Source organism: Microcaecilia unicolor, chromosome 2, assembly GCF_901765095.1.
Source record: "Microcaecilia unicolor chromosome 2, aMicUni1.1, whole genome shotgun sequence".
In the NCBI taxonomy this organism is placed as follows: Eukaryota; Metazoa; Chordata; class Amphibia; order Gymnophiona; family Siphonopidae; genus Microcaecilia; species Microcaecilia unicolor.
Window position 1 is genome coordinate 70347128 of NC_044032.1, and position 27167 is coordinate 70374294.

Below are 27167 nucleotides of genomic sequence, written 5' to 3' on the forward strand. Positions count from 1 at the left end.
AAGAGAGGGCCCGGGCCGGGTGCAGGGGTAGCGGTAACCTCGGGGGGGGGAGGGGCAGCGGCGAAGGGAGGGGGCCTTGCCAAAACCCCATACTAGCCCGTTTTAATGGGCTCAACGGCTAGTAAATAAATAAATAAACAAGTGAACAAACTGTGCATCCCTTCTGATGCCATATTTTTGTAATTTTTTTCTTTCCTCTTTCCCCCACCAGTCCACCTCTCCCCCACCCCCACATACACCGAATATAATAGTGGCAAAGCCCTTGCAGTTGTGAATGAAAGGTGCTGTGTTTCATCCTGGATTCCAGTTGAACTGGAAGTTATAAAGGAGTAGGAGAAGTTTCTGGGTCCTAAAAAGCAGGAAATGTTCCTTGATTTCTTGTTTCTGTATTTTATGACCTTGAGATCCTGTAGTTTTTACGTCAAGCATTAGTGGTTCTGACCATTACAATTTTAATTTCATTGTTTTCTACATTTTGTAGTTTAATTTTCTTTTTTTTTTTTTTTTACAAAAGAAGAAAAACATCAAAATGTGCCAGTAAAGCTTTCAATAAGATGAAACTCTAGTTATGAAATGTCTTTATGTCTGTTGAATTACAATAAGCTTTCAGATTATTTGTAAGCTTAAATATAGCATGTGAGTCATGGGTATAGAATGTTTTCAGGTTTCCCATACCTCCTTGCATCTGTTCTCTCACCATTTCTGTATTCTGCTCGTTTTGAAAGCAGATAACTCTGCAAACTATTGTTTACTCCTGTTGAGAAGTATCTTTTTTTTTTGTACACAGTAGCTAGCTTGTCTCATCTAGGGTTACCATACGTTCGGATTTACCCGGACATGTGCTCTTTTTGAGGACATGTCCGGGTGTCCGGACGGATTTGGCCAGCCTGCCCGTTTGTCCGGATTTCTGGACAAATGGGCCGCGGGACTCCTCTCCCCTACTCTACTATCCCTGGTGGTCTAGAGGTACCTCTTCGTCTTCGAGGCAGGAAAGAGCCCCCTCTTTCCTGCCCGGAGCGCTGCTGCTAGCTGCCCTGCATACTGTGAGTCCGGCTCTCGGCGTTTCAAAATGGCCGCCGAGAGTTGAAGCAGCCTCGCGAGACTTCAACTCTCGGCGGCCATTTTGAAATGCCGAGAGCTGGACTCACAGGATGCAGGGCAGCTGAGCTGGCAGCAGCGCTCCGGGCAGGAAAGAGGGGGCTCTTTCCTGCCCCGAAGAGGTACCTCTAGACCACCAGGGATAGTAGAGTAAGGGGAGGGAAGGTAATGGGGGGAGGAGGGGGTGACCGGGGAAGGGAATATGTGTCAGGGGCGGGGCGAGTGCGTGAAGGGGGGCAGGGGGCGTGAAAGGGGCGGGGCAGGGGAACGTGAAATGGGCAGGGCAAGTGTCCTCTCTTTATGAGGACAAAACATGGTAACCTTAGTCTCATCCCAATACACTCAAAGTTGTGGTTAGTGTGCTGCAGACAGTCCCATTAAGAACAGTTGTAACTTTACCTTGTTCTTCAGTTTGCCTGAGGATTCCTGACATTTGGGAGGACTCGGTGCTTTTGCCCACTTGAGAATGAAGGATAGCAGACATCACAGAGGAAATACCATTTTGAAGTGTAGAGGTCCTGCATAATTTATGTATTTTTTAACACCTTTAGGGCTGCAAATTCAAAACTTAACAATTTCTCTCGCATGGAACCAACACTTCACCTTCTGGGTTTGCCATTTGACCAAAATGTGGCCCAAGCTATCATGTCAGAACAGCATGGAGCTGCAACCAGACTTCTATATCAATTGTACATTGTTTTGCAAAAACAGAAGAGCACAGGGCTAACAGGAGTAGCCCTAGAAACAATGAGATCTCCAGCATCAGCAAAACTTCAAAATATTGAAACTGGCCTTTATCGAGATGTAAGTATTTTCATTCTATCATTCTGATCATCTTATAAGCAATTGTAAGTGCAGAAAGAGAACTAAAAACGGGCCACTTATTCTTTAAAATACATACACACATATATATATTGTTATATACTAGGGCTGCATTGCAAATTGTGTTCGTACTATATATATATATTTCTCCGAGGACAAGCAGGCTGCTTGTTCTCACGACTGGGTTGACGTCCGCGGCAGCCCCCACCAACCGGAAGAAGCTTCGCGGGACGGTCGGCACGCAGGCCACGCCCACCGCGCATGCGCGGCCGCCTTCCCGCCCGTGCGCGACCGCTCCCGCCAGTTACTTTTTTTCCGCGACTGAGAGAGTGGTGCGTTTGCCTCTCTCTCGGTTCAGCCGCCGGATTTTCGACCGCGTTTACGCGGATCGTCGCTTGGATTCCCGTTCGGTTTCCTCTGATTTTGTTTGTATTGTTTAGAAAAAAAAAAAAAAAAAAAAAGAAATTTTTTGCGCGTGTGGAGCACGCGCTCCCCTTTTTCCCTCGCTTTCTAGCGGGGACGCCACGTTGCGGCCTAGTGGCCGCTCGGTCGGTTGATTTTTTCGTGGTGTGATTTTAGCCACCATTGCCGACTTTGACTTCGCCGACGCGATTTTTCCGTCGATGTCCTCGAAGGTCCCGAGTGGATTTAAAAAGTGTGGTCGCTGCGGCCGGCCGATCTCGCAGACCGACACCCACGCTTGGTGCCTCCAGTGCCTCGGGCCGGAGCACAATCTCAAGTCGTGCGCTTTGTGTCTCGGTCTCCGGAAACGGACCCAGGTTGCGAGGCAAGTTCTGCGGGACCGTCTTTTTGGAACTTGCGCCGGCCCCTCGACGTCGACCTCGACGGCATCGGTATCGAAGGCCGGTTCTTCGGTACCGGTATCGATGCCCGAGACATCGGCACCGATGGCAGCGACCCCAGGAGAACAGGTCCCGTCGGCCCGCCGGTCCGCCGGTGAGAGTGGGGTTGAGAGGTCGCGTGGGCAGTCGGCCCCGGTCACTCCCTCAACTCGTGAGCCACGGGACCGAACCCTGTCGGACCCGGTACCTCGAGACCGAGGGGGATCGACCTCCTCCTCCTCCATGCCCTCCGGCGCCGGTGACGTGCACCGGAAAAAAGATAAGAAGCGCCGTCACCGGGAGCCCTCGGTGCACCCTGAAGAGGAGTCGACGCCGAAGCGTCATCGCAGAGAGGAGAGATCTCCGTCGGTGGTGGAGGTACCGACGCGTCGGGGTTCCGGCACCTCGGTGCCGTCTCCTGGCCCCCAGCAGCTTCTGGCACCGACACCCTTACCGGCCCCACCGCCTTTCCCGGCAGCGGGCCTGGACGAGTGCCTCAGAGCCATCCTTCCGGGGATCCTGGAAGGGCTGATGCGCCAGGCTGTGCCGGCGTCGGGGGTGCTTGCGCCCCCGGCGCCGATGACTGTGGCGCCGGCGAGCTCTAGCCCGGCGCCGGGGCTGTCGACACCGCCGCCGCTTGCGGTGCCGGTCTCGACCGCCACGCAGGTGGAGTCCCCGTCGACGTCGATGGAGGGAGCTCCGTCCCCGCCGGCGCGGGAGTCCACCGCTCGACGACACCGAGACCTTGGTGCCTCGACGTCGAGCCGGGCCCGGTACCGGACTCAGCTACATGAGCTAATGTCCGATACCGAGGATGAGGACTCGTGGGGGGAAGAGGAGGACCCGAGATATTTCTCCTCAGAGGAGTCTACGGGCCTTCCCTCGGACCCCACGCCGTCACCGGAGAGGAAGCTCTCACCTCCTGAGAGTCTCTCCTTTGCCTCCTTTGTGCGGGATATGTCTATAAGCATTCCCTTTCCCGTGGTCTCTGTGGAAGAGCCGAGGGCCGAGATGCTCGAGGTCCTCGACTATCCATCACCACCTAGAGAGTCCTCCACGGTACCGCTGCACAATGTCCTGAAGGAGACGCTGCTTCGGAACTGGGTGCGACCACTAACTAACCCCACCATTCCCAAGAAAGCAGAGTCCCAGTACAGGATCCACTCTGACCCAGAGCTCATGCGGCCCCAGTTGCCCCATGACTCAGCGGTCGTGGATTCTGCTCTCAAGAGGGCACGGAGTTCGAGGGATACCGCCTCGGCGCCCCCGGGGCGGGAGTCTCGCACTCTGGACTCATTTGGGAGGAAGGCCTACCAATCCTCCATGCTCGTGACCCGCATCCAATCTTACCTGCTCTATATGAGCATCCACATGCGGACCAATGTGCAACAGCTGGCGGACCTGGTCGATAAGCTCCCGCCGGAGCAGTCCAGGCCTTATCAGGAGGTGGTCAGGCAGCTGAAGGCGTGCAGAAAGTTCCTGTCCAGGGGGATTTTTGACACCTGTGACGTGGCATCTCGTGCTGCGGCCCAAGGTATAGTGATGCGCAGGCTCTCATGGCTGCGTGCCTCTGACCTGGACAACCGCACCCAGCAGAGACTGGCTGACGTCCCTTGCCGGGGGGATAATATTTTTGGCGAGAAGGTCGAGCAGATGGTTGACCAACTGCATCAGCGGGAAACCGCTCTCGACAAGCTCTCCCACCGGGCGCCTTCAGCACCCGCCCCCGCGGGCGGGCGTTTTTCCCGGGCTCGGCAGGCTGCACCCTATTCTTTTGCGAAGCGTAGGTACAACCAGCCGGCCCGAAGGCCTCGTCAGGCACAGGGACAGCCCCAGCGCGCTCGTTCCCGTCAACAGCGTGCGCCTAAGCAGCCCCCTGCGCCTCCACAGCAAAAGCCGGGGACGGGCTTTTGACTGGATCCATGGGAACATAGCCGCCCTACAAGTGTCCGTACCGGACGACCTGCCGGTCGGAGGGAGGTTAAAATTCTTTCACCAAAGGTGGCCTCTCATAACCTCCGACCAGTGGGTTCTCCAAATAGTGCGGTACGGATACGCCCTGAATTTGGCCTCCCTGCCTCCAAATTGTCCTCCGGGAGCTCAGTCTTTCAGCTCCCATCACAAGCGGGTACTTGCAGAGGAACTCTCCGCCCTTCTCAGCGCCAATGCGGTCGAGCCCGTACCACCCGGGCAGGAAGGGCAGGGATTCTATTCCAGGTACTTCCTTGTGGAAAAGAAAACTGGGGGGATGCGTCCCATCCTAGACCTGAGAGGCCTGAACAAATTCCTGGTCAAAGAAAAGTTCAGGATGCTTTCCTTGGGCACCCTTCTGCCAATGATTCAGAAAAACGATTGGCTATGTTCCCTGGATTTAAAGGACGCATATACTCACATACCGATACTGCCAGCTCACAGACAGTATCTCAGATTCCGCCTGGGCGCACGCCACTTTCAGTATTGTGTGCTGCCATTTGGGCTCGCCTCTGCCCCACGAGTGTTTACCAAGTGCCTCGTGGTGGTAGCGGCCTACCTACGCAAGCTGGGAGTGCACGTGTTCCCATATCTCGACGATTGGCTGGTCAAGAACACCTCGGAGGCAGGAGCCCTCCGGTCCATGCAGTGCACTATTCAACTTCTGGAGCTGCTGGGGTTTGTGATAAATTACCCAAAGTCCCATCTCCAGCCAACTCAGTCTCTGGAATTCATAGGAGCGCTGCTGAATTCCCAGACGGCTCAGGCCTACCTTCCCGAAGCGAGGGCCACCAATCTCTTGGCCCTGGCTTCGCAGACCAGAGCGTCTCAGCAGATCACAGCTCGGCAGATGTTGAGACTTCTGGGTCATATGGCCTCCACAGTTCATGTGACTCCCATGGCTCGTCTTCACATGAGATCTGCTCAATGGACCCTAGCTTCCCAGTGGTTCCAAGCCACCGGGAATCTAGAGGATGTCATCCGCCTCTCCACCAGTTGCCGCACTTCACTGCTCTGGTGGACCATACGGACCAATTTGACCCTGGGACGTCCATTCCAAATTCCGCAGCCCACGAAAGTGCTGACGACGGATGCATCTCGCCTGGGGTGGGGAGCCCATGTCGATGGGCTTCACACCCAGGGTCTGTGGTCCCTCCAGGAAAAGGATCTGCAGATCAACCTCCTGGAGCTCCGAGCGATCTGGAACGCACTGAAGGCTTTCAGAGATCGGCTGTCCTGCCAAATTATCCAAATTCGGACAGACAATCAGGTTGCAATGTATTACGTCAACAAGCAGGGGGGCACCGGATCTCGCCCCCTGTGTCAGGAAGCCGTCGGTATGTGGCGTTGGGCGTGTCGGTTCGGCATGCTTCTCCAAGCCACGTACCTGGCAGGCGTAAACAACAGTCTGGCCGACAGACTGAGCAGAGTCATGCAACCGCACGAGTGGTCGCTCCATTCCAGAGTGGTACGCAAGATCTTCCGAGAGTGGGGCACCCCCTCGGTGGATCTTTTCGCCTCTCAGACCAACCACAAGCTGCCTCTGTTCTGTTCCAGACTTCAGACACACGGCAGGCTAGCGTCAGATGCCTTTCTCCTTCATTGGGGGACCGGCCTCCTGTATGCTTATCCTCCCATACCTTTGGTGGGGAAGACCTTACTGAAGCTCAAGCCAAGACCGCGGCACCATGATTCTGATAGCGCCCTTTTGGCCCCGTCAGATCTGGTTCCCTCTTCTTCTGGAGTTGTCCTCCGAAGAACCGTGGAGATTGGAGTGCTTTCCGACTCTCATTTCGCAGAACGACGGAGCGTTGCTGCACCCCAACCTTCAATCCCTGGCTCTCACGGCCTGGATGTTGAGGGCGTAGACTTCGCTGCGTTGGGTCTGTCTGAGGGTGTCTCCCGGGTCTTGCTTGCCTCTAGGAAGGATTCCACTAAAAAGAGTTACTTTTTCAAGTGGAGGAGGTTTGTCGTTTGGTGTGAGAGCAAGGCCCTAGAACCTCGTTCTTGCCCTGCACAGAACCTGCTTGAATACCTTCTGCACTTATCAGAGTCTGGCCTCAAGACCAACTCAGTAAGGAATCACCTTAGTGCGATTAGTGCTTACCATTATCGTGTGGAAGGTAAAGCCATCTCTGGAGAGCCTTTAGTCGTTCGATTCATGAGAGGCTTGCTTTTGTCAAAGCCCCCTATCAAGCCTCCTACTGTGTCATGGGATCTCAACGTCGTCCTCACCCAGCTGATGAAACCTCCTTTTGAGCCACTGAATACCTGCCATCTGAAGTACTTGACCTGGAAGGTCATTTTCTTGGTGGCAGTTACTTCAGCTCGTAGGGTCAGTGAGCTTCAAGCCCTAGTAGCTCATGCTCCATATACTAAATTTCATCACAACAGAGTAGTGCTCCGCACTCACCCAAAGTTCCTGCCGAAGGTGGTGTCGGAGTTCCATCTTAACCAGTCAATTGTCTTGCCAACATTCTTCCCCAGGCCGCATACCCGCCCTGCTGAACGTCAGTTGCACACATTGGACTGCAAGAGAGCATTGGCCTTCTACTTGGAGCGGACACAGCCCAACAGACAGTCTGCCCAATTGTTTATTTCTTTCGACCCTAACAGGCTAGGGGTCGCTGTCGGGAAACGCACCATCTCCAATTGGCTAGCAGATTGCATTTCCTTCACTTACGCCCAGGCTGGGCTGGCTCTTGAGCGTCATGTCACGGCTCATAGTGTCAGAGCCATGGCAGCGTCGGTGGCCCACTTGAAGTCAGCCACTATTGAAGAGATTTGCAAGGCTGCGACGTGGTCATCTGTCCACACATTCACATCACATTACTGCCTCCAGCAGGATACCCGACGCGACAGTCGGTTCGGGCAGTCGGTGTTGCAGAATCTGTTTGGGGTGTAAATCCAACTCCACCCTCCAGGACCCGAATTTATTCTGGTCAGGCTGCACTCTCAGTTAGTTGTTCTTCGTAGGTCAATTTCTGTTGTACCCTCGCCGTTGCGAGGTTCAATTGACCTGGGTTATTGTTTTGAGTGAGCCTGAGAGCTAGGGATACCCCAGTCGTGAGAACAAGCAGCCTGCTTGTCCTCGGAGAAAGGGTATGATACATACCTGTAGCAGTTGTTCTCCGAGGACAGCAGGCTGATTGTTCTCACCTACCCTCCCTCCTCCCCTTTGGAGTTGTGTGTTTCATATTTTATTGCTTGTCATTCAACTGGCGGGAGCGGTCGCGCACGGGCGGGAAGGCGGCCGCGCATGCGCGGTGGGCGTGGCCTGCGTGCCGACCGTCCCGCGAAGCTTCTTCCGGTTGGTGGGGGCTGCCGCGGACGTCAACCCAGTCGTGAGAACAATCAGCCTGCTGTCCTCGGAGAACAACTGCTACAGGTATGTATCATACCCTATATATATGACAATTTGGCAAACTATATGGGTAAATAGTGATTTATATGTGCAGATTGACTGACTGACAACTGCCCTCTTTCATTGTCATTACAAGTATGTGCATTATTCTACAAAACAGGCACTTTAAGTTATTTTTAGAGGAGGTACTACTGGGAGGGAGGCGTTCCTTTCTACTTCTTTAAATGCATACTTTCTTTTTGCTTTGAGAAAGATGCAAAGTCCATAGGTGAAATATACCCACAAACTTTGTTGTAATGCAGACAGTTTAAAAAGTGCCCCATATATGATAGTAGAAGAGCTTGTGGGGATGGAGTCCAGATACATATTCCAGGCAATGTTTAAATTCTGTGCTCAGCAAAATCTGACACTGGCTTTTATACATAATCTGGATATTCAGCACTGACATAGTAGCTGGTGCCAGATACTCAGTTACAGTGGTGACCGGTGCTGCTGTCAGGTTAGTAGAAATATTCAGTCCACTATTCAAATAACTAACCAGATAAAGTTAGGACAACCTTTTTGTCTTTTGTTTCTATAATTTTCTATGCTTTTATCATCTCTGAGGAAGGAGACGATTGTATAGCTTAGTAGTTGGTAGACCAGCATCAACAGTATTTTTCTTACTTCAGTACCATACAACTTGCCTCAGAGCCCATCTTATCCTCTCAGTGTGATTAAGACTTTTGGGGTGAATCACTGGCATAAAAAAACACTGCAGCATTAAAACTCCATGTAATGTTTCCTTTAATTGGTAAGTCCCAATTCGTACTATTTAATATCAAAAAAGGTGTAGCTTTCAAAAAAACGTGCTCAGGAAATAACGCTCTGTGGACCTCCACTGACTGTGGGCCAACAAGATAAACTCATATGTGCTACTTTATGTGTATACCTGACCTTGATTTGTATCTGTCATTTTCAGGGCACAGACCGTAGAAGTCTGCCAAGCACTAGCCCCGCCTCCCACCCACTAGCCTCCCCTCCCACCACCGGCTCTGCCAGGGCCGTGCCAAGGGTCTCTGGTGCCCCCCTGCAGACTATCAGTTGGCGCCCCCCCCCCCCCACCAGTTTAGCACAAGATGCAAAGGAAATAGGAGCTGAAAGATGGAGTGCAGATCTTTTCAAGAAGGCATACCGTAATCATCCATCTTAAACACTAAATAATAACACTACACAGGATCTATCCCTCCCCATCTTCAAATCCTTGCTTAAAGCCCACCTCTTCAATGTTGCTTTCGGCACCTAACCATTGGACTAACCAGGAAACCCAGATTGCCCCAATTTGATTGACTGCATTCTTGTCCCTTAAGATTGTAAGCTCCTTTGAGCAGGGACTGTCCTTCTTTGTTAACTTGTACAGCGCTGCATAACCATAGTAGCGCTTTAGAAATGTTAAATAGTAGTATTACTATACAAAACCGAAAGCCTATCACATGATTGATTACCCTCCTTGCTACCTATATTTAAGCACTACCACTTCAAACCTCATGTCGAATAGAATCTCTCTATAGCAGATGACTACTGCTTATCATTTAAAATCCATTTTATTACTCATCAGCTTATCTTCCTTGTTCCTTTCCTCCTGCCTTGGTCTCCCCTCCTCCTCCCCCCTCCCCCCCACAGAAATTTCCTCCTTGTTTTTCCAATCTTTCTGTTTGCCTTTCTGTTCCATCAGTTCTTATTTTCCTTTCCTGCCCTTACTCTCCCCTCCTTCATTCCTCCCTGATTCTAGCTTGTTCTCCACCCCCCCCCCCCCCCACAGAAATTTCCTTGCCTGCCTTGTCTTTCTTTTCTTCTTCCCCAGCTAGCCTGGTGGTTCCAGTTCCCCCACCCAACCTGCAGCCTCAAATGTACTTAAAGTAGGCCCACCACGCCACGCCAGCCAGCAGCCATTATAATGAAAAGTACAACAACAAGGGCAGGCAAAACCTTACCAATGATGTCCAGTCCACGCCACTGCCACAGAACAGCAGCGGATCCAAGCAGCGCGGTGCCGGCTCGCCTATCCTCTCTCCTGTAGGGCAGCACTAACGTGGCGTCGGCACTCGGCTCGGCAACACCCCTCCCCCCATAGGCGGTCGGTGGCCCAACTGTTTGGGGAGGCTAAAGGGGCGGGGTTAGGGGTGGGGCTGGGGTGGAGCTTAAATCCATAATTGTCTGATCACACACAGAAAAAAATAAATAAATGTCACAATTAATACCTTTTATTAAATTTAGATATTAGTTATGTATCATATGTCAAAGAATAAAGTGGTTGCTCAAAGCATATACTAACCACAATCGCTCAACTGCAAAACACTATGCACAACTTTGTGCAAAAACACACTCTGAACCTTACTGTACCATAAATATTACACTGGGCAGAAACTAATACACCAATATACCACCCATACGGAAAATGCAGACCGTCAACAATATTGAAACAAGGGATCATAATATCACAATTCTCATGTAGAGCCACAAAACATCCTAATTCATGTTTAATGTGGGATAAAATGTCATAAATAAGTAAATAAACTTTTAATGTTGAACACCTAATTCTCAAAGTGGACATATTCCAAACACTATAATGAAAATAAAATGATCTTTTCTACCTTTGTTGTCTGGTGACTTTGTTTTTCTGATTGTGCTGGCCCAGTATCCGATTCTGCTGCTATCTGTCCTCTTAACTCCGTTTCCAGGGCTTCCTTATTTGTTTACTTTCCGCCTTTCTTCTTCATTTCTTGTCCTCTGCAAACTTGACTGTCCAGTGGATCCAGCTTTTGCCTATTTTCTTCATCCATGTGCAGTTTTTCTACTCTCTTCCTTTTCCATCATCTCATCTCCTTCCTCACTCCACCCTCCCCTCCATCCACCCATGTCCAGCAACTCTTTTCTCCCCTGCCCTCTCCTCTCCCCTTCATCCACCATGTGCAGCAACCCTCCTCTCCCCTCCATCCACCCATGTCCAGCAACCCTCCTCTCCCCTGCCCTCTCCTCTCCCCTTCATCCACCATGTGCAGCAACCCTCCTCTCCCCATGTCCAGCAACCCTCCTCTCCCATGTCCAGCAACCCTCCTCTCCCCTGGCCTCTCCCCTTCTTCCACCATGTGCAGCAACCCTCCTCTCCCCTTACCTCCATCTACCCATGTCCAGCAACCCTCCTCTCCCCTGCCCTCTCCTTTCCCCTTCATCCACCACGTGCAGCAACCCTCCTCTCCCCTTCCCTCCATCCACCCATGTCCAGCAACCCTCCTCTCCCCTGCCCTCTCCTTTCCCCTTCATCCACCATGTGCAGCAACCCTCCTCTCCCCTTCCCTCCATCTACCCATGTCTAGCAACCCTCCTTTCCCCTGCCCTCTCCTCTTCTTCCACCATGTGCAGCAACCCTCCTCTCCCCTTCCCTCCATCTACCCATGTCCAGCAACCCTCCTCTCCCCTGCCCTCTCCTTTCCCCTTCATCCACCATGTGCAGCAACCCTCCTCTCCCCTTCCCTCCATCTACCCATGTCCAGCAACCCTCCTCTCCCCTGCTCTCTCCTCTCCCCTTCATCCACCATGTGCAGCAACCCTCCTCTCCCCATGTCCAGCAACCCTCCTCTCCCATGTCCAGCAACCCTCCTCTCCCCTGCCCTCTCCTTTCCCCTTCATCCACCATGTGCAGCAACCCTCCTCTCCCCATGTCCAGCAACCCTCCTCTCCCATGCCCAGCAACCCTCCTTTCCCCTGCCCTCTCCTTTCCCCTTCATCCACCATGTGCAGCAACTCTCCTCTCCCCTTCTTCCACCATGTGCAGCAACCCTCCTCTCCTCTCCCGTCTGCCCTTGTTTCCTTCCTGCACCCCCCCCACGCCGCCGTACCTTTAAATATTATATTTTTGCTGAAGTCGCGGGCAGCACCGGCATTGAAGGCATCAGCAGGCTCATCGCGCTTCCAGCAGTGGATGATGGCTCCGCCCTCATAGAAACAGGAAATACGTCAGAAGGGGGCGGAGCCATCATCCGACTTGCGAGGGAAGGCTGCTGGAAGCGCAATGAGCCTGCTGATGCCTTCAATGCCGGTGCTGCCCGCGACTTCAGCAAAAATATAATATTTAAAGGTACAGAGGGCGGCGGGGGGGGGGCGGGGCAGTGGCGGGCTAGCCTCCCCAAGCCTCTTATACGGGGCGCCTATGCCCCCCCCCCAAAGTCCTCCAGAGTTGGACTGCCTGCGAGGCTCCAAGCGCAAGCGTTGAAGAGCTGGGGGGCGGTGCTAACAGTCACCAATGGAACGAGGCAGCGCTGCGCACGGGAAGGCATCAACCAGAGCCAGCAGCGGCGCATGCGCATATAGGCGCCAACGCGACTACGCGAGAGAGGTGAGGTTTACATTTATATTTTTTAATTGACTCGGCCGGCGGCGGCGCCCCTGAAAGGCAGGCGCCCCCCTGCCATGCTTACCCTGCTGAGTGGGTTAGCACGGCCCTGGGCTCTGCCACCCAATCTGCGCTAAGCTTCTGAGGATCCCTTCCTTCTGAACAGGATTCCTTTATGTTTATCCCACGCATTTTTGAATTCCGTTACCGTTTTCATCTCCACCACCTCCCGCGGGAGGGCATTCCAAGTATCCACCACTCTCTCCGTGAAAAAATACTTCCTGACATTTTTCTTGAGTCTGCCCCCCTTCAATCTCATTTCATGTCCTCTAGTTCTACCGCCTTCCCATCTATGGAAAAGGTTCGTCTGTATCATGTCTGTATCATGTCTGTATCATGTCACCCCTGTTTCTCCTTTCCTCCAGGGTATACATGTTCAGGTCAGCAAGTCTCTCCTCATACGTCTTGTAACGCAAATCCCATACCATTCTTGCAGCTTTTCTTTGCACCGCTTCAATTCTTTTTACATCCTTAGCAAGATACGGCCTCCAAAATTGAACACAATACTCCAGGTGGGGCCTCACCAACGACTTTCTTCTGCTGGTCACACCTCTCTCTATACAGCCTAGCAACCTTCTAGCTATGGTCACCGCCTTGTCACACTGTTTCATCGCCTTCAGATCCTCAGATACTATCACCCCAAGATCCCTCTCCCCTTCTGTACATATCAGACTCTCACCGCCTAACACATATGTCTCCTGTGGATTTCTACTCCCTAAGTGCATCACTTTGCATTTCTTCACATTGAATTTTAATTGCCAAACCTTAGACTAATCTTCTAGCTTCTGTAGATCCTTTTTCATGTTTTCCACTCCCTCCTGGGTGTCCACTCTGTTGCAAATCTTAGTATCATCCGCAAAAAGGCAAACTTAACCTTGTAACCCTTCGGCAATGTCACTCACAAATACATTGCACAGAATCGGCCCCAGCACCGATCCCTGAGGCGCTCCACTACTCACCTTTCCCTCATACGAACAAATTCCATTAACCACCACCCTCTGGCGTCTGTCCGTCAACCAGTTCCTAATCCAGTTCACCACGTCTGGTCCTATCTTCAGCCTGTCAAGTTTCTTCAAGAGCCTCCTGTGGGCATCCATGTCAAAAGCTTTGCTGAAATCTAAGTAGATTACGTCTATAGTACGTCCGTGATTCAATTGTCCGGTCACCCAAAGAATTCAATGAGATTCGTTTGGCACAATTTACCTTTCGTAAAACCATGTTGTCTCGGATCTTGTAACTTATTGACTTCCAGGAAATTCACTATCCTTCCTTCAGCATCACTTCCATTACTTTTCCAGTAACTGAAATGAGGCTTACCGGCCTGTAGTTTCCAGCTTCTTCCCTATCACCACTTTTGTGAAGAGGGACCACATCCGCTGTTCTCAAATCCCACGGAACCTCTCCCATCTCCAGTGATTTATTAAATCTTTAAGAGGACCCGCCAGAACCTCTCTGAGCTCCCTCAATATCTTGGGTTGGATCCCGTCCGGTCCCATGGCATTGTCCACCTTTACATTTTCAAGTTGTTCATACACACTCTCTTCCGTGAATGGTGATATATTCACTCCATTCTCATATGTACTTTTGCCAGTCAATCGCGGTCCTTCTCCAGGATTTTCTTCTGTGAAAACAGAACAAAAGTATCTATTTAGCAAATTTGCTTTTTCTTCATCATTATCTACATAGCGGTTCGCAGTATCTTTCAGTCTCACAATTCCCTTTTTAGTCTTCCTCCTTTCACTAATATACCTGAAGAAATTTTTGTCACCCCTCCTTACATTTCTAGCCATTTGTTCTTCCGCTTGACAGTGTCCGTTTAAAAATGGAGCGCCATCTTGTTAATAATAGTCCCGGTAAAAATCTGACTGGAGCAGCATAAGGTAAGAGCACTGAATAAGATGTGAAAGCTGTTCCATATACTTTAATTTTTCTCCGTTTGGTAAAGGTATTCTGTTACATTTTCTTATGGGGTACTCAGAGAAATAAGGGCTAATGCTCCTAAAGAAGCACTGGCGAAACAGGGGCTCGCTGTAGAGCGTACCCAACATTCTACGCTAGTATAAGATAAGTACCTTATGTTTAGAATTTAACGTTTACGGAAAAAGACTATATTACAGAATATAAGAAAAATGTAAAAAATTAAATGGTAAATTCAGAGGTTTTTTTTCGCTTATGAAGAAGCTCAATAAGCAAAATATCAGAAACTGCACTTACTACCTATGTTAATAAAACCAAAACCAACAAAACAAAATATAAAATAATATTTAAATGAGTGCTCAGTTTTTTGGGTGTATATACAGTACAATGACTCAAGGAATCAAAATGTAGATTCACACCTTATTGACATCATTGCACGCCCTGCCTCCACCTGTGATGATACTACTTCCAAGATAATTTTTTTCTTCTTTTAAAAGTTATAGAAAAGAATACCCGCTACTTAGCTTAAGCGGTGTGGAGAATCGTTCATCAGCTTGGCGTGCTTTGACAGATAAATGCGATTTCCTGGTCACTGCTATACTTTTTCAATGCGAAATTTGTGAATTCAGCCATCAAACGAAAATCAAAGTTCAGTTCCCTACATGGGCCATGTTTCGCCGATATAGCGGCGTCTTCAGGGGAAGAAGCTCGCCAGAAATCCGCATTTCAGTGATAGATGTTTTATGGTGGATTCTGGACAGCAAAGCCTTCACATAGATGAAATCAAAAGTGAAAGCGAAGCATCTGAAGCCTTTTCCTCTGTAATTATACTGCAGTATTTCTGCACTTGGGAGAGCATACCTTAATAACCTTTGCAACTTTCAATTGAAAGGAAGTTCTGAAATGAGGGGGCATAGGATAAAGATGAAAGGGGATAGTCTCAGAAGTAACCTAAGAAAATACTTCTTAAGGGAAAGGGTGGTGAATTTGTGGAATGGCCTCCCAGTGGAGGTGGTGGAAACAAAATCTCTATCTGAATTCAATAAAGCTTGGGACAAGTACATAGACTCTCTAAGGGAGTGAAAGGGAGAGTAAGTAGATGGCACGGGTGGACATACTGGATAGGCCATATTGGGCTAGATTCTATATGTAGCACTGTAAAAAAAATTGGCACCAAAACAAAATACGCCTAGGTGTATTCTATAAACTGTGTCTGACTTTGAGTGTGGTTTATACAATATGCCTAGGGCCTGTCCACACAACTAAATCTAGTCGCAAGAATTTACGCCAAGCAAACCTTGGTGTAAATGCTGATGACTTAAGTTAGTCACGGAGTGGGTGTATTCTATAACAATGCACATAATTTTTAGTAGAACCCAATATCCACCCATTCTACACCCACGGCCATGCCCCCTTTTTCAGCACACTCCCGGTGCTGGGAGGCGAGGCTGGTGGTTGGGAGGCGGGGATAGTGCTGGGCAGACTTATACGGTTTGTGCCAGAGCCGGTGGTGGGAGGCGGGGCTGGTGGTTGGGAGGCGGGGATAGCGCTGGGCAGACTTATACGGTCTGTGCCCTGAAAAAGACAGGTACAAATCAAAGTAAGGTATACACAAAAAGTGGCACATATGAGTTTATCTTGTTGGGCATACTGGATGGACCGTGCAGGTCTTTTTCTGCCGTCATCTGCTATGTTACTATGTAAGATTTGAATAATATTATATAACAATGTAATCCAACAACATCATGGATCAAGACAATAGACCAGATAGAAACATAGAAAAATTAAGGCATATGAAGTCCATTCCCCAGATTCTATATGGTGTGACTTGGGCGCACAATTCAAGTCTTGCAGTTCTTCTTTGTTGATAGTATACTGGCAAGTTCCAGAGTTGCACCACTAAAATGCCATTGTTCTCTGACTCCTTCTACTGCTTGGAGGGCATAACCCATTCATTTGGTCTGGTCATCAAGGAAAAGAAATTAGCAGGTAAGAACAAATTTCAGTGTTGTTTACAAATTTTGTATCTTGTACTCTTTTCTTAGCGCCTTAAAAACGTAGTGCCTCGTCAGACGGATCTTGACCTGCAGCATGTGTCAGAGCAGTTTGAAATGAAATCAAAGGAAATGGATGAGAAAATGGCTCGGCTACACTATGAACAGCTCAGAAAGGTTAAAAAAATACAAGAGGAGCTAAGAATACAAGATATTGAAAAGGTATGAACATAATTTCTTATGTACAGTAAGTGTTGCACACATTAATTTTTAATGCAAGTGCAGTACAATGATGTAAAAGCTATCTTTTGCTCAGTACCATTACAATTTGAATACCATTCTTGGCTATTTGTTAACAGACCTATCTTCTAGAAAATGTGTTCAAACTTGTATCATCTAGTTTTAGTACTCTCTGACAAGATAAATAACCATCCCCTATTTACTTGTTCTACATAATTTATGAGTTTTTAAACCCCCCTATCAGTTACGTTTTTTTCAAGCTGAAGAGCCTTAACTTGTTAAACCTTTCTGCATCAGAGGGATGTTCCATGCCCTTTACCATTATGTTTCTCTTCCCAGTATCATTTCTAGTTCTGCTATATATTTTGATGTAGTAACTACAACTGTATACAGTACCAAAGGTGTGATTGCCACATAGATCCAGACATATTATAATATCATTTTTATTGTCTTATTTCTTTTGGAATAATTCCTAATATTCTATTTGATTTATTTTTTTTAGTGCTGCTGCATATTGAGCTGAGAATTTCATATATTTTCACAATGATTTCTTGGTTCTTTTCCTGGACCCCCGTTACTTTATTTTCTATATTGACCCTCTTTTTCTTACATAGCACTCAGGGAAATTATTTTAATTCATGGGCTAATAATGATGAATGGAGACACATTTTCATTCAAATGTAAGCCTTGATCATCTTAGTTTCATACACTATTTAAGCAAAGGGGTTCTTGAACATAGCTTGGACTTAAAGAAGTAGAAGTGGAATTTAAGTGCTGCTCCCTGTGTTCAGAAAAATTCTTCCTCTCTATTACACAATCTAGTGTTTGGTAACACATGGAAAATTGTCAAGCCAATAGTTATCTGAATCACTGCAGCTCACTATCCCTCTCCTTGGTCCAGAAGGTGGCTACTAAAATGATCAGTGGTCTTGATCATAAAGCATATAGAGACAGACTCATAGACCTCAATATGTATACTTTGGAGGAAAGATGAGAGAGAGGATATATGACTGAGATATTTAAATATCTCCACGGCATGAATGCACAGCAGGTATGTTTATTCAACTGAAAGGAATCTCTGGAATAAGAGTACACAAGATGATGTTGAAGTGAGATAGATTCAACAGCAATTTAAGGAAATACTTCTTTATGGAAAGGGTGGTGAATGCGTGGAATGAACTCCTGGCTGAGTTGTTGGAGACACGGACTGTATCTGAATTCAAGAAAGCATGGGACAGGCATGTGGGATCTCTTAGGGGGAAGAAGAGATAGCAGATGACATGGATGGACAGACCAGATAGACCATATGGTCTTTATCCAGCATAATTTTCTCTGTTTCTGTCTTGTTTTCTCTCTATATAAAACGCACCTCCAACGTTCTAATGAAGCCACAAGTCTCCAAACGTTCTAAATTTGTAGCTGTGTAGATCGCTGTTCCTCCGTGAGTGCCCCGCCCTCGCGTCACAACGTGATGACGTCGAGGGCGGAGCACTGACGCTCAATGAATCGCGTCGCCCACCTGTTGCTACGTGACGAAACGTGACGTCAGACGCATCGCAAACCGATGCGAACGACCTGCAAGAAAGAAGGGAGGACTACCATCGTCCCGAGCCAGCCTGAACGTGCGAAGGAGGGAGGGAGGGAGACAGGCAGGCAGCCTGAACGTCGGAGGGTGGGAGGGAGAGAGCCAGCCAGCCAGCCAGCCTGAACGTGGGAGGAAGGGAGGGAGGGACCTTGAACATGGGAGGGAGGGGGGCCACGACCCTGAAAGGCGGAGGGAGGGGGGACCATGACCCTGAAGCTGGGAGGGGGAGGGGAGGAAAAAGGGGAGGGGGAGAGGAAAGGGGAAGGGGAAGGAAATGGGGGAGGGGGAAGGAGGGCGGGAGACGGAGGGGGGCCCCTGGCGCACTCTCATTCTTTCTCACACACACACTCTCAATCTCACACGCACACACTTTCACACAGACAGCCTCACTCTATGTCATACACACACACACTCGCACATTCACTCTGTCTCTCTCTCACACAGTTACTCTCACACACACTCTCTCAAACATACACACTCCGAGGAAAACCTTGCTAGCGCCTGTTTCATTTGTTACGGAAACGGGCCTTTTTTACTAGTCCTATATAATAATTCTCACCTCCAACGTTCGAAAGCTGCCTGGGACAGTGGCTCCGTGGTCTGCTTCCGTCGGTAGATCAGTGACGTCATCCGCTTCACACAGCCTCCTCTTTCGCTTCTGTTTCTGCTGAAACAGAAGCGAAAGAAGAGGCTGTGTGAAGTGGCGTCCCTACGTGCAGGAGATAAAAACGTGCAGGAGGTGGGGAGGGGGGTCCTAAAACGACAGGGGAGGGAAGGGGGGGGGGCCATGAACGACACGGGGGGGGCGGGACCACAGGAACAGCTGAAACAGAAGCGAAAGAAGAGGCTGTGTGAAGCGGCGTCCCTACGTGCAGGAGGTAAAAACATGCAGGAGGGGGGTCCTGAAACGACGGGAGGGAAAGGGGGTCATGAACGACAGGGGGGGAGGGGGTCCTGAAACTACAGAGGGGCGTCCTGAAAGGCGTGGGAAGGGGAGAGGGGGGATGGGAAGAAGTGGTGGGGGGGGGGGGGGTCCTGGAACTCAGATGTGAACAAGTGGCAGGGGTTTCAGGAACTCAGGCCCAGATGCACTAAACCTTAACGACCCTTTAACGAAGACATTTTCAACTGTAGCATGCATTAAAGGCCATTTTCCGACGACGCTGGCAGCTAACGAAAATGGAATGCAAATGAGTAACTACCATTGAAATGTGGGCAATTTGGGATGCACTAACCATTCAGGATTGCACCATCAGACGGAGGCGGGCCCAGGTCCGGAAAGGAGAGAGACGTCCTGAAGACTGCAGCGATCAGATGGTCTTCTTGCCCATGCAGCGCCTTCATACAGAGGTGAGAGACGCTGCGCGGGCCCGGTAATGCGGAGGGGAGGGCCGGTGGGGGGGGGGAGCGGCGGCGACAATCTCAGGGGGGGTGGAGGGGGCGGAGCATGGTGGCGGAGGATGGTGGGAGGTGGAGCTGTGTCAGAGTAGAGAGAAAGGAACAGGAAGGGAGGGGGGCCGGGGCTGCTAAAATTTGGAGTTTTCGTGCAGGGGGAAGCGGGGGGCAGCGGGGGGGGGGGGGGCAAGGCAGTCCATATAGGACGCTCCTGATGAGCGCCTTTGCCCCCTCTCGATCCTTTTTTGATTTATGTTTTTAGTTTTCTATTTAATGCAGGGGAAGCGGGGAGCCACGTTTTTGTGTTTTTTTGTTGTTGTTGTTTTGACGTTTGTGGCATTCGCAGAGCAGCCAGCAAAACGCTTGGCTGCTCTGTGCATGCTTTAGGGGCCGATTACCAACGGGGATTACACCACTTTTTTTTTTTATGTTTATTTATTAAATTTTCTTAATACCAGCATATTAACAACAGCTATATGTCAGTCATATATCATACTAGTAAAAAAGGCCCGTTTCTGACAAAAATGAAACGGGCGCTAGCAAGGTTTTCCTCGGAGTGTGTATGTTTGGGAGAGTGTATGTGAGAGTGACTGTTTGAGAGTCAGAGTGAAAGTGTGAGTGTGTGTGTGTGAGAGAGAGAGTGAGTCTGGGTGTGAGTGTGTTTGTGAGAGAGTGTGTGTGTGAGAATGAGAGTGTGTGCAAGTGTGTATGTGAGACACAGTGTGAGAGCGAGTGTGTGTGTGTGTGTGTGCGAGAGAGAGAGTGTGTGTGAGACACAGATTTCTCTGTGAGAGTGAGTGTATGAGACCAAGCGAGTGTGTGAGTGACTGTGTGGCACATATAGAGAGAATGTGATACAGTGTGAGACAGAGTGTGTGAGAGTGAGAGTCAGAAAGACATTGTATATGAGAGAGAGAGTGTGAGCCCTGCCCTCCCAATCCATGCCCATCTGTCCCCTGCCCCCTCCATTCATCCTTTTCCAGCAATTCCCCTCTCTCCCTGAGCCCTGCCCTCCCAATCCATGCCCATCCATGCTCCTCTGTCACCTGCCCCCTCCATTCATCCCTATCCAGCAATTCCCCTCTCTCCCTGAGCCCTGCCCTCCCAATCCATGCCCATCCATGCTCCTCTGTCACCTGCCCCCTCCATTCATCCCTATCCAGCAATTCCCCTCTCTCCCTGAGCCCTGCCCTCCCAATCCATGCCCATCCATGCTCCTCTGTCACCTGCCCCCTCCATTCATCCCTATCCAGCAATTCCCCTCTCTCCCTGAGCCCTGCCCTGCAATCCATATCCATCCATGCCCATCTGTCCCCTCCATTCATCCCTATCCAGCAATTCCCCTCTCTCCCTGAGCCCTGCCCTCCCAATCCATGCCCATCCATGCTCCTCTGTCCCCTGCCCCCTCCATTCATCCTTTTCCAGCAAGTCCCCTCTCTCCCTTCCATGACCCCCCCTTGCATCCATGCTCCTCTCTCTCCCATGTTCCAGCCTGGCCCGCCCTCTTCTCCCCCCCACCTTCGCATCCATGCCCCCCCCTTCGCATCCATGCTGTTGTTTCACTCCTGCCCTCCCGCTCCCATTGTTCAACTTTACTGCCCACCCTCTTCTCTCCCCCCAACATCCCTTTTTTTTTTCTTCTTTTTAAATTTACCTCCGTGGCGGTTCCGGCAGTGCAGCGTCAGGGAAGGAGGCGGCGCTCCCGACGTCTAGCCTTCCCTTCGCTGTGTTCCGCCTTCTTCTGATGTCATCCTTGACGTCAGAAGAAGGCGGAACACAGCGAAGGGAAGGCTAGAGACGTCGGGAGCGCCACCTCCTTCCCTGACGCTTTGCTGCCGGAATTGTTTGTTTTTTTTTCCGCCCTCGACGTCATGACGTTTGACGCGAGGGCGGGGCAGAGACGGCTGGCTGGCTTCACACCATGAATCCACGAACCCTACAGCCAGGGAGTGTTTGAGTGACTTCAGAACGTTGTCTTCAGAAAGTTCACGGTGCGTTTTATTATATTAGATATGTGTAGTTTGAATAACAAGAAACATACAACACGATATCCCCCTCCCTTCCCCCCTCTCCTAATAACAACCCCCCCCCCTTAGTCAATAGCAAAAGCTGACGTTGTGAAGTCCATTAAATATCTCATTCAAAGTCTTGGAATAATCAACTGAGGTGCATCAAGGTCTATTCCATTTTGTGCTCTCCAGGATCTATAGTGTTCCCATAGCAAATTAAATTTTGTTACAAGTCCTGATCGTAAAGCTGTCATTTTGGACATTTGGTATAGGTAATCCATCTTATGCACCACCTTTATCACTGATGGTGCCATTGGGCTTTTCCATGCTGATGCCAGTGTGATTTTCCCAGCTACTAGCCAGTTAGATGTTAACCGGTGGTCTGAAAGCCGAACTCCTGGTGGGCGAACATGCAACAGGCATACCTCTGGCTTAGCGGGATATCGTACCCCAGTCACTTTAGCAAACATGTCTAGCAGTTCCGTCCAGTAAGGTTGAATCTTCGGACAGGACCACCAGTTATGTAGCATATCCCCCACCTGAGCGCAACCTCTCCAACATTGGTCAGACCCCTGTCCATGCATTTTTACCAACCTCTTTGGCGTATAATACCATTGGTACAGTATTTTATAACTATTTTCAATCATCGAACTAGTTATAGAGACTCGCAGTAAATGTTCCAGAGCTTTTTCCCATTGTGTATAATCTATTGTTATTTACAAGTCCCTTTCCCATCGCTGGATATAGTGGAATATGGGTTCCTTATTACTAAGCAATGCCTCGTATAAGCGAGAGGCACAACCCCTATGGCTTCCCACTCTCACCGCTTTTTCTATGGCTACCTCTTCTAGGAGTAATTCTGTTTTGGCCTTCTTGTTTATATAGTCCCTAATACGATTGTAATGAAATAAATGTGATGCAGGTAACCCATATTCCTCCTGCAATTCTACAAATGGTATTATTTGGCCCTCCTCCCATAACTGGCCTAGTGTACCAAGTCCTCTCTTTTCCCAATGGCTATAGATTGGATTTTCCATCCCCAACAGACACCCTGGAGCAGTTTTTATTGCCATCTGCTGGAAATATAATCTATTGGGGAGGTATCTCTTCCTCACAGCCATCCACGTCTGTAAGGGATATTGTACCGCCAAGGGGGCTCTCTTAATATGGTGCTGCACTTGGCCCCTTGGCATCCACAATAGAGATTGTAAATTTGTTGGTCCCATCCAGTGTTGCTCTATTTGACACCATAGTTTTGTGCTGCCAGCGCTCCACTCTGCCAGCACTCGTAATTGTGCTGCATGATGATATAGAATAAAATTCGGGACCCCCATGCCCCCCTGTTTTTTAGATTAGTACATTACCTCTGCCCTCACCCGTGGTGGCTTGTGCTGCCATATGTATGCAAAAACCTTTCTTTTAAGCTGTCTAAAAAACCCCGACAGCAATGGCAACGACAGTGCAAGAAATAAGTATAGAAGTTTGGGTAATATCATCATTTTTATCGCTGCCACTCGTCCCATCCACGATAATTCTAAGCCCTCCCATCTATCTAAATCTCGGAATAATTCCTTAAGCTTCTTGGGAAAGTTAGTCTGATATAGATCTGTTAATTTGGGTGTTAAGTGGATACCTAAATACCTAAGGGACCGCTCCACCCGCTTAATCGGAAATTGTTGCCGCAAAGAGGTCTCTTCTGCAGCTATCAACCCAAGACCCAATGCCTCTGATTTTTCCATATTCACCCGAAACCCAGATAGTTTACCATAGTGATTCAATTCCAGCATTATCTGAGGCAAGGATTCTCTCGGGTTGGCCACCGCCAAGAGAACGTCATCCGCAAATAGCATAAGTTTGTGTGTCATGTGCCCCACATCGAGGCCATGGATATGTGGGTGTCGACGTATATGCTGGGCTAGAGGTTCCATTGTCAAGGCGAATAACAGTGGCGATAGCGCACATCCCTGACGTGTCCCCTGTTCCAATGTTATGGGGTCTGAACTAGACCCGTTAATCCTTACGGCCGCTAATGGTTGGGTATATATTAATCGGAGCCTCGATACAAATCGGCCTGACAATCCCATGTGCTCCAGCACCTCGAACATAAAACTCCAGCTAACCCGATCGAATGCCTTTTCGGCGTCTAAGGAGAGAAGCAACAGGGGTTGCCTGGTATTGGTTGCCTCGTTGATCAAGTGGAGTGTCCTCCTGATGTCAGTTGCTTGCCGTCCCATGATAAAGCCCGTCTGGTCCTCATGTACCAGTTTCGGCATAAGTTTTTGTAATCTCTTAGCTAATATTTTAGTAAAGATTTTATAGTCAGAGCCCAGGAGTGAGATCGGGCGATAAGAGCTGCAGTATTGTGGATCTTTCCCTGGCTTAAGTAAGACCACCAGATTTGCCAATCGCCACGTATAAGGTAACCCCTCTTGTGTGTCAAGCTCATTAAACGCCCGGACTAGTATTGGTATTAATAATTTGCTATACCTCTTGTAAAACTTGTTTGTAAACCCATCGGGTCCCGGTGCTTTGCCATTAGGTAGGTCACTTATTACCCATGCCACCTCGTCTGATGTAATGGAGGCTGAAAACATCTCCCCCTCTACTGATGATATTTAGGGAGTCTGGCTTGTCTAATGTAGCTCCAGGACTCCCGTGAATCTACGGTCCCCTCAGCTTGATATAGAGCCTTATAGTATTTGGAGAAGACTGCCTTAATATCTTCTTGCGTAGTACGCATATTCCCCCCTCCATCTTGAATAGACGTGATATGTGTGTTGGTGGACCATTTTTTCAGCTTGAATGCTAATAACCGGGAAGTCTTATTCCCATATTCAAAATGAGCCTGTCTCACCCTTTGGAGTTGTTCTGCTATCTCTGCCATTTGAATTTCTCTGAGTTTCATCCTCAATGCATGCATGCGGTGGTGTGTGTCCCCTGTTCCTTGTTGCCGGGTGACCTGGTCGTTAAGAGTGGTCAGCTCTGTATGTATTTGTTGGGTCCTTGCTCGTTTTTGCCTTTCGAGGTGCACTTGTAAAGCTATGACTTTCGGATTACACCACTTTAACGAATGTTTAATACATTGTACTTTTCAATACCGCACTGAACATGTGCGACTTGTTTTTTTGGTGCATTCTTCGTTTTTTCAAATTCGTTAAGGACTTTTACTTTTTAGATTTTTTTACCTTTGGTTGATGCATCTGGGCCTCAGACAGGGGTGGAAGGGGAGAGGGGAAGGGGGTTCAGCAAACTCTCGGTCTCACTGTGTCTTATATATGCACTCGCACACACTGTCATTCTGACACACACACACTCTCCCACAGACACACTAGTACACAGTCTCACTCTCTCTCTGACACACACACACACTCGCACAGTCACTCTCTCTCTCTCTCTCTCACACAGTCACTCTCACACACACACTCTCTTTCAAACATACACATTATGAGGAAAACCTTGCTAGCGCCCATTTCCTTTAAAACAGAAACGGGCCTTTCTTACAGTATTATATAAACTTGACACACTGAATCACAGTCCATATAATAATTATGATGGAAAAAAGGTGGTCAGATTTGAGTTGGAAAGTCCTACTTTTTCCTCTCGCCTTACCATGCAAAGCAGTCAATATGTACAGTGGGGGAAATAAGTATTTGATCCCTTGCTGATTTTGTAAGTTTGCCCACTGACAAAGACATGAGCAGCCCATAATTGAAGGGTAGGTTATTGGTAACAGTGAGAGATAGCACATCACAAATTAAATCCGGAAAATCACATTGTGGAAAGTATATGAATTTATTTGCATTCTGCAGAGGGAAATAAGTATTTGATCCCTCTGGCAAACAAGACCTAATACTTGGTGGCAAAACCCTTGTTGGCAAGCACAGCGGTCAGACGTCTTCTGTAGTTGATGATGAGGTTTGCACACATGTCAGGAGGAATTTTGGTCCACTCCTCTTTGCAGATCATCTCTAAATCATTAAGAGTTCTGGGCTGTCGCTTGGCAACTCGCAGCTTCAGCTCCCTCCATAAGTTTTCAATGGGATTAAGGTCTGGTGACTGGCTAGGCCACTCCATGACCCTAATGTGCTTCTTCCTGAGCCACTCCTTTGTTGCCTTGGCTGTATGTTTTGGGTCATTGTCGTGCTGGAAGACCCAGCCACGACCCATTTTTAAGGCCCTGGCGGAGGGAAGGAGGTTGTCACTCAGAATTGTACGGTACATGGCCCCATCCATTCTCCCATTGATGCGGTGAAGTAGTCCTGTGCCCTTAGCAGAGAAACACCCCCAAAACATAACATTTCCACCTCCATGCTTGACAGTGGGGACGGTGTTCTTTGGGTCATAGGCAGCATTTCTCTTCCTCCAAACACGGCGAGTTGAGTTCATGCCAAAGAGCTCAATTTTTGTCTCATCTGACCACAGCACCTTCTCCCAATCACTCTCGGCATCATCCAGGTGTTCACTGGCAAACTTCAGACGGGCCGTCACATGTGCCTTCCGGAGCAGGGGGACCTTGCGGGCACTGCAGGATTGCAATCCGTTATGTCGTAATGTGTTACCAATGGTTTTCGTGGTGACAGTGGTCCCAGCTGCCTTGAGATCATTGACAAGTTCCCCCCTTGTAGTTGTAGGCTGATTTCTAACCTTCCTCATGATCAAGGATACCCCACGAGGTGAGATTTTGCGTGGAGCCCCAGATCTTTGTCGATTGACAGTCATTTTGTACTTCTTCCATTTTCTTACTATGGCACCAACAGTTGTCTCCTTCTCGCCCAGCGTCTTACTGATGGTTTTGTAGCCCATTCCAGCCTTGTGCAGGTGTATGATCTTGTCCCTGACATCCTTAGACAGCTCCTTGCTCTTGGCCATTTTGTAGAGGTTAGAGTCTGACTGATTCACTGAGTCTGTGGACAGGTGTCTTTCATACAGGTGACCATTGCCGACAGCTGTCTGTCATGCAGGTAACGAGTTGATTTGGAGCATCTACCTGGTCTGTAGGGGCCAGATCTCTTACTGGTTGGTGGGGGATCAAATACTTATTTCCCTCTGCAGAATGCAAATAAATTCATATACTTTCCACAATGTGATTTTCCGGATTTAATTTGTGATGTGCTATCTCTCACTGTTACCAATAACCTACCCTTCAATTATGGGCTGCTCATGTCTTTGTCAGTGGGCAAACTTACAAAATCAGCAAGGGATCAAATACTTATTTCCCCCACTGTATTTCTGTCAATTCCTTAAAGGTGCAGGGAGTTAGTGTGCTTGATTCACTGGAATCAGAAACAGTCCATTATCTCTTGTGCTTTAAGTTGTTTTGTTTAGCTTTATCCCTTTGTCTGGCTGTTTGTTCAGGCTCAGTGTTGCCATTACCACATGCACTTATCAGATAAGCAAGTGAACCAAAGTGTCAGCCAGACAAGATTTATTGCCCTGTTTTTTTTCCACTCTTAGCATTCCACTGCCAGAGACCTCTGTGTGTGAAAGATTTATTTAAA

At 49.0% G+C, this 27167-nt stretch overlaps 1 protein-coding gene across 1 annotated transcript in view; it reads left to right on the plus strand.

Annotated features, from left to right (window-relative positions):
- Window positions 1-27167, plus strand: part of SPEF2 (sperm flagellar 2) — a gene marked incomplete at its 5' end in the record, with an annotated part of 550273 nt that overhangs the window by 48767 nt on the left and 474339 nt on the right. Inside the window, 2 exons of the mRNA XM_030191922.1 lie at window positions 1650-1902; window positions 16492-16662. Of these exons, the coding sequence (XP_030047782.1) occupies window positions 1650-1902; window positions 16492-16662 (424 nt within the window). The remainder of the gene's footprint in view (window positions 1-1649; window positions 1903-16491; window positions 16663-27167) is intronic.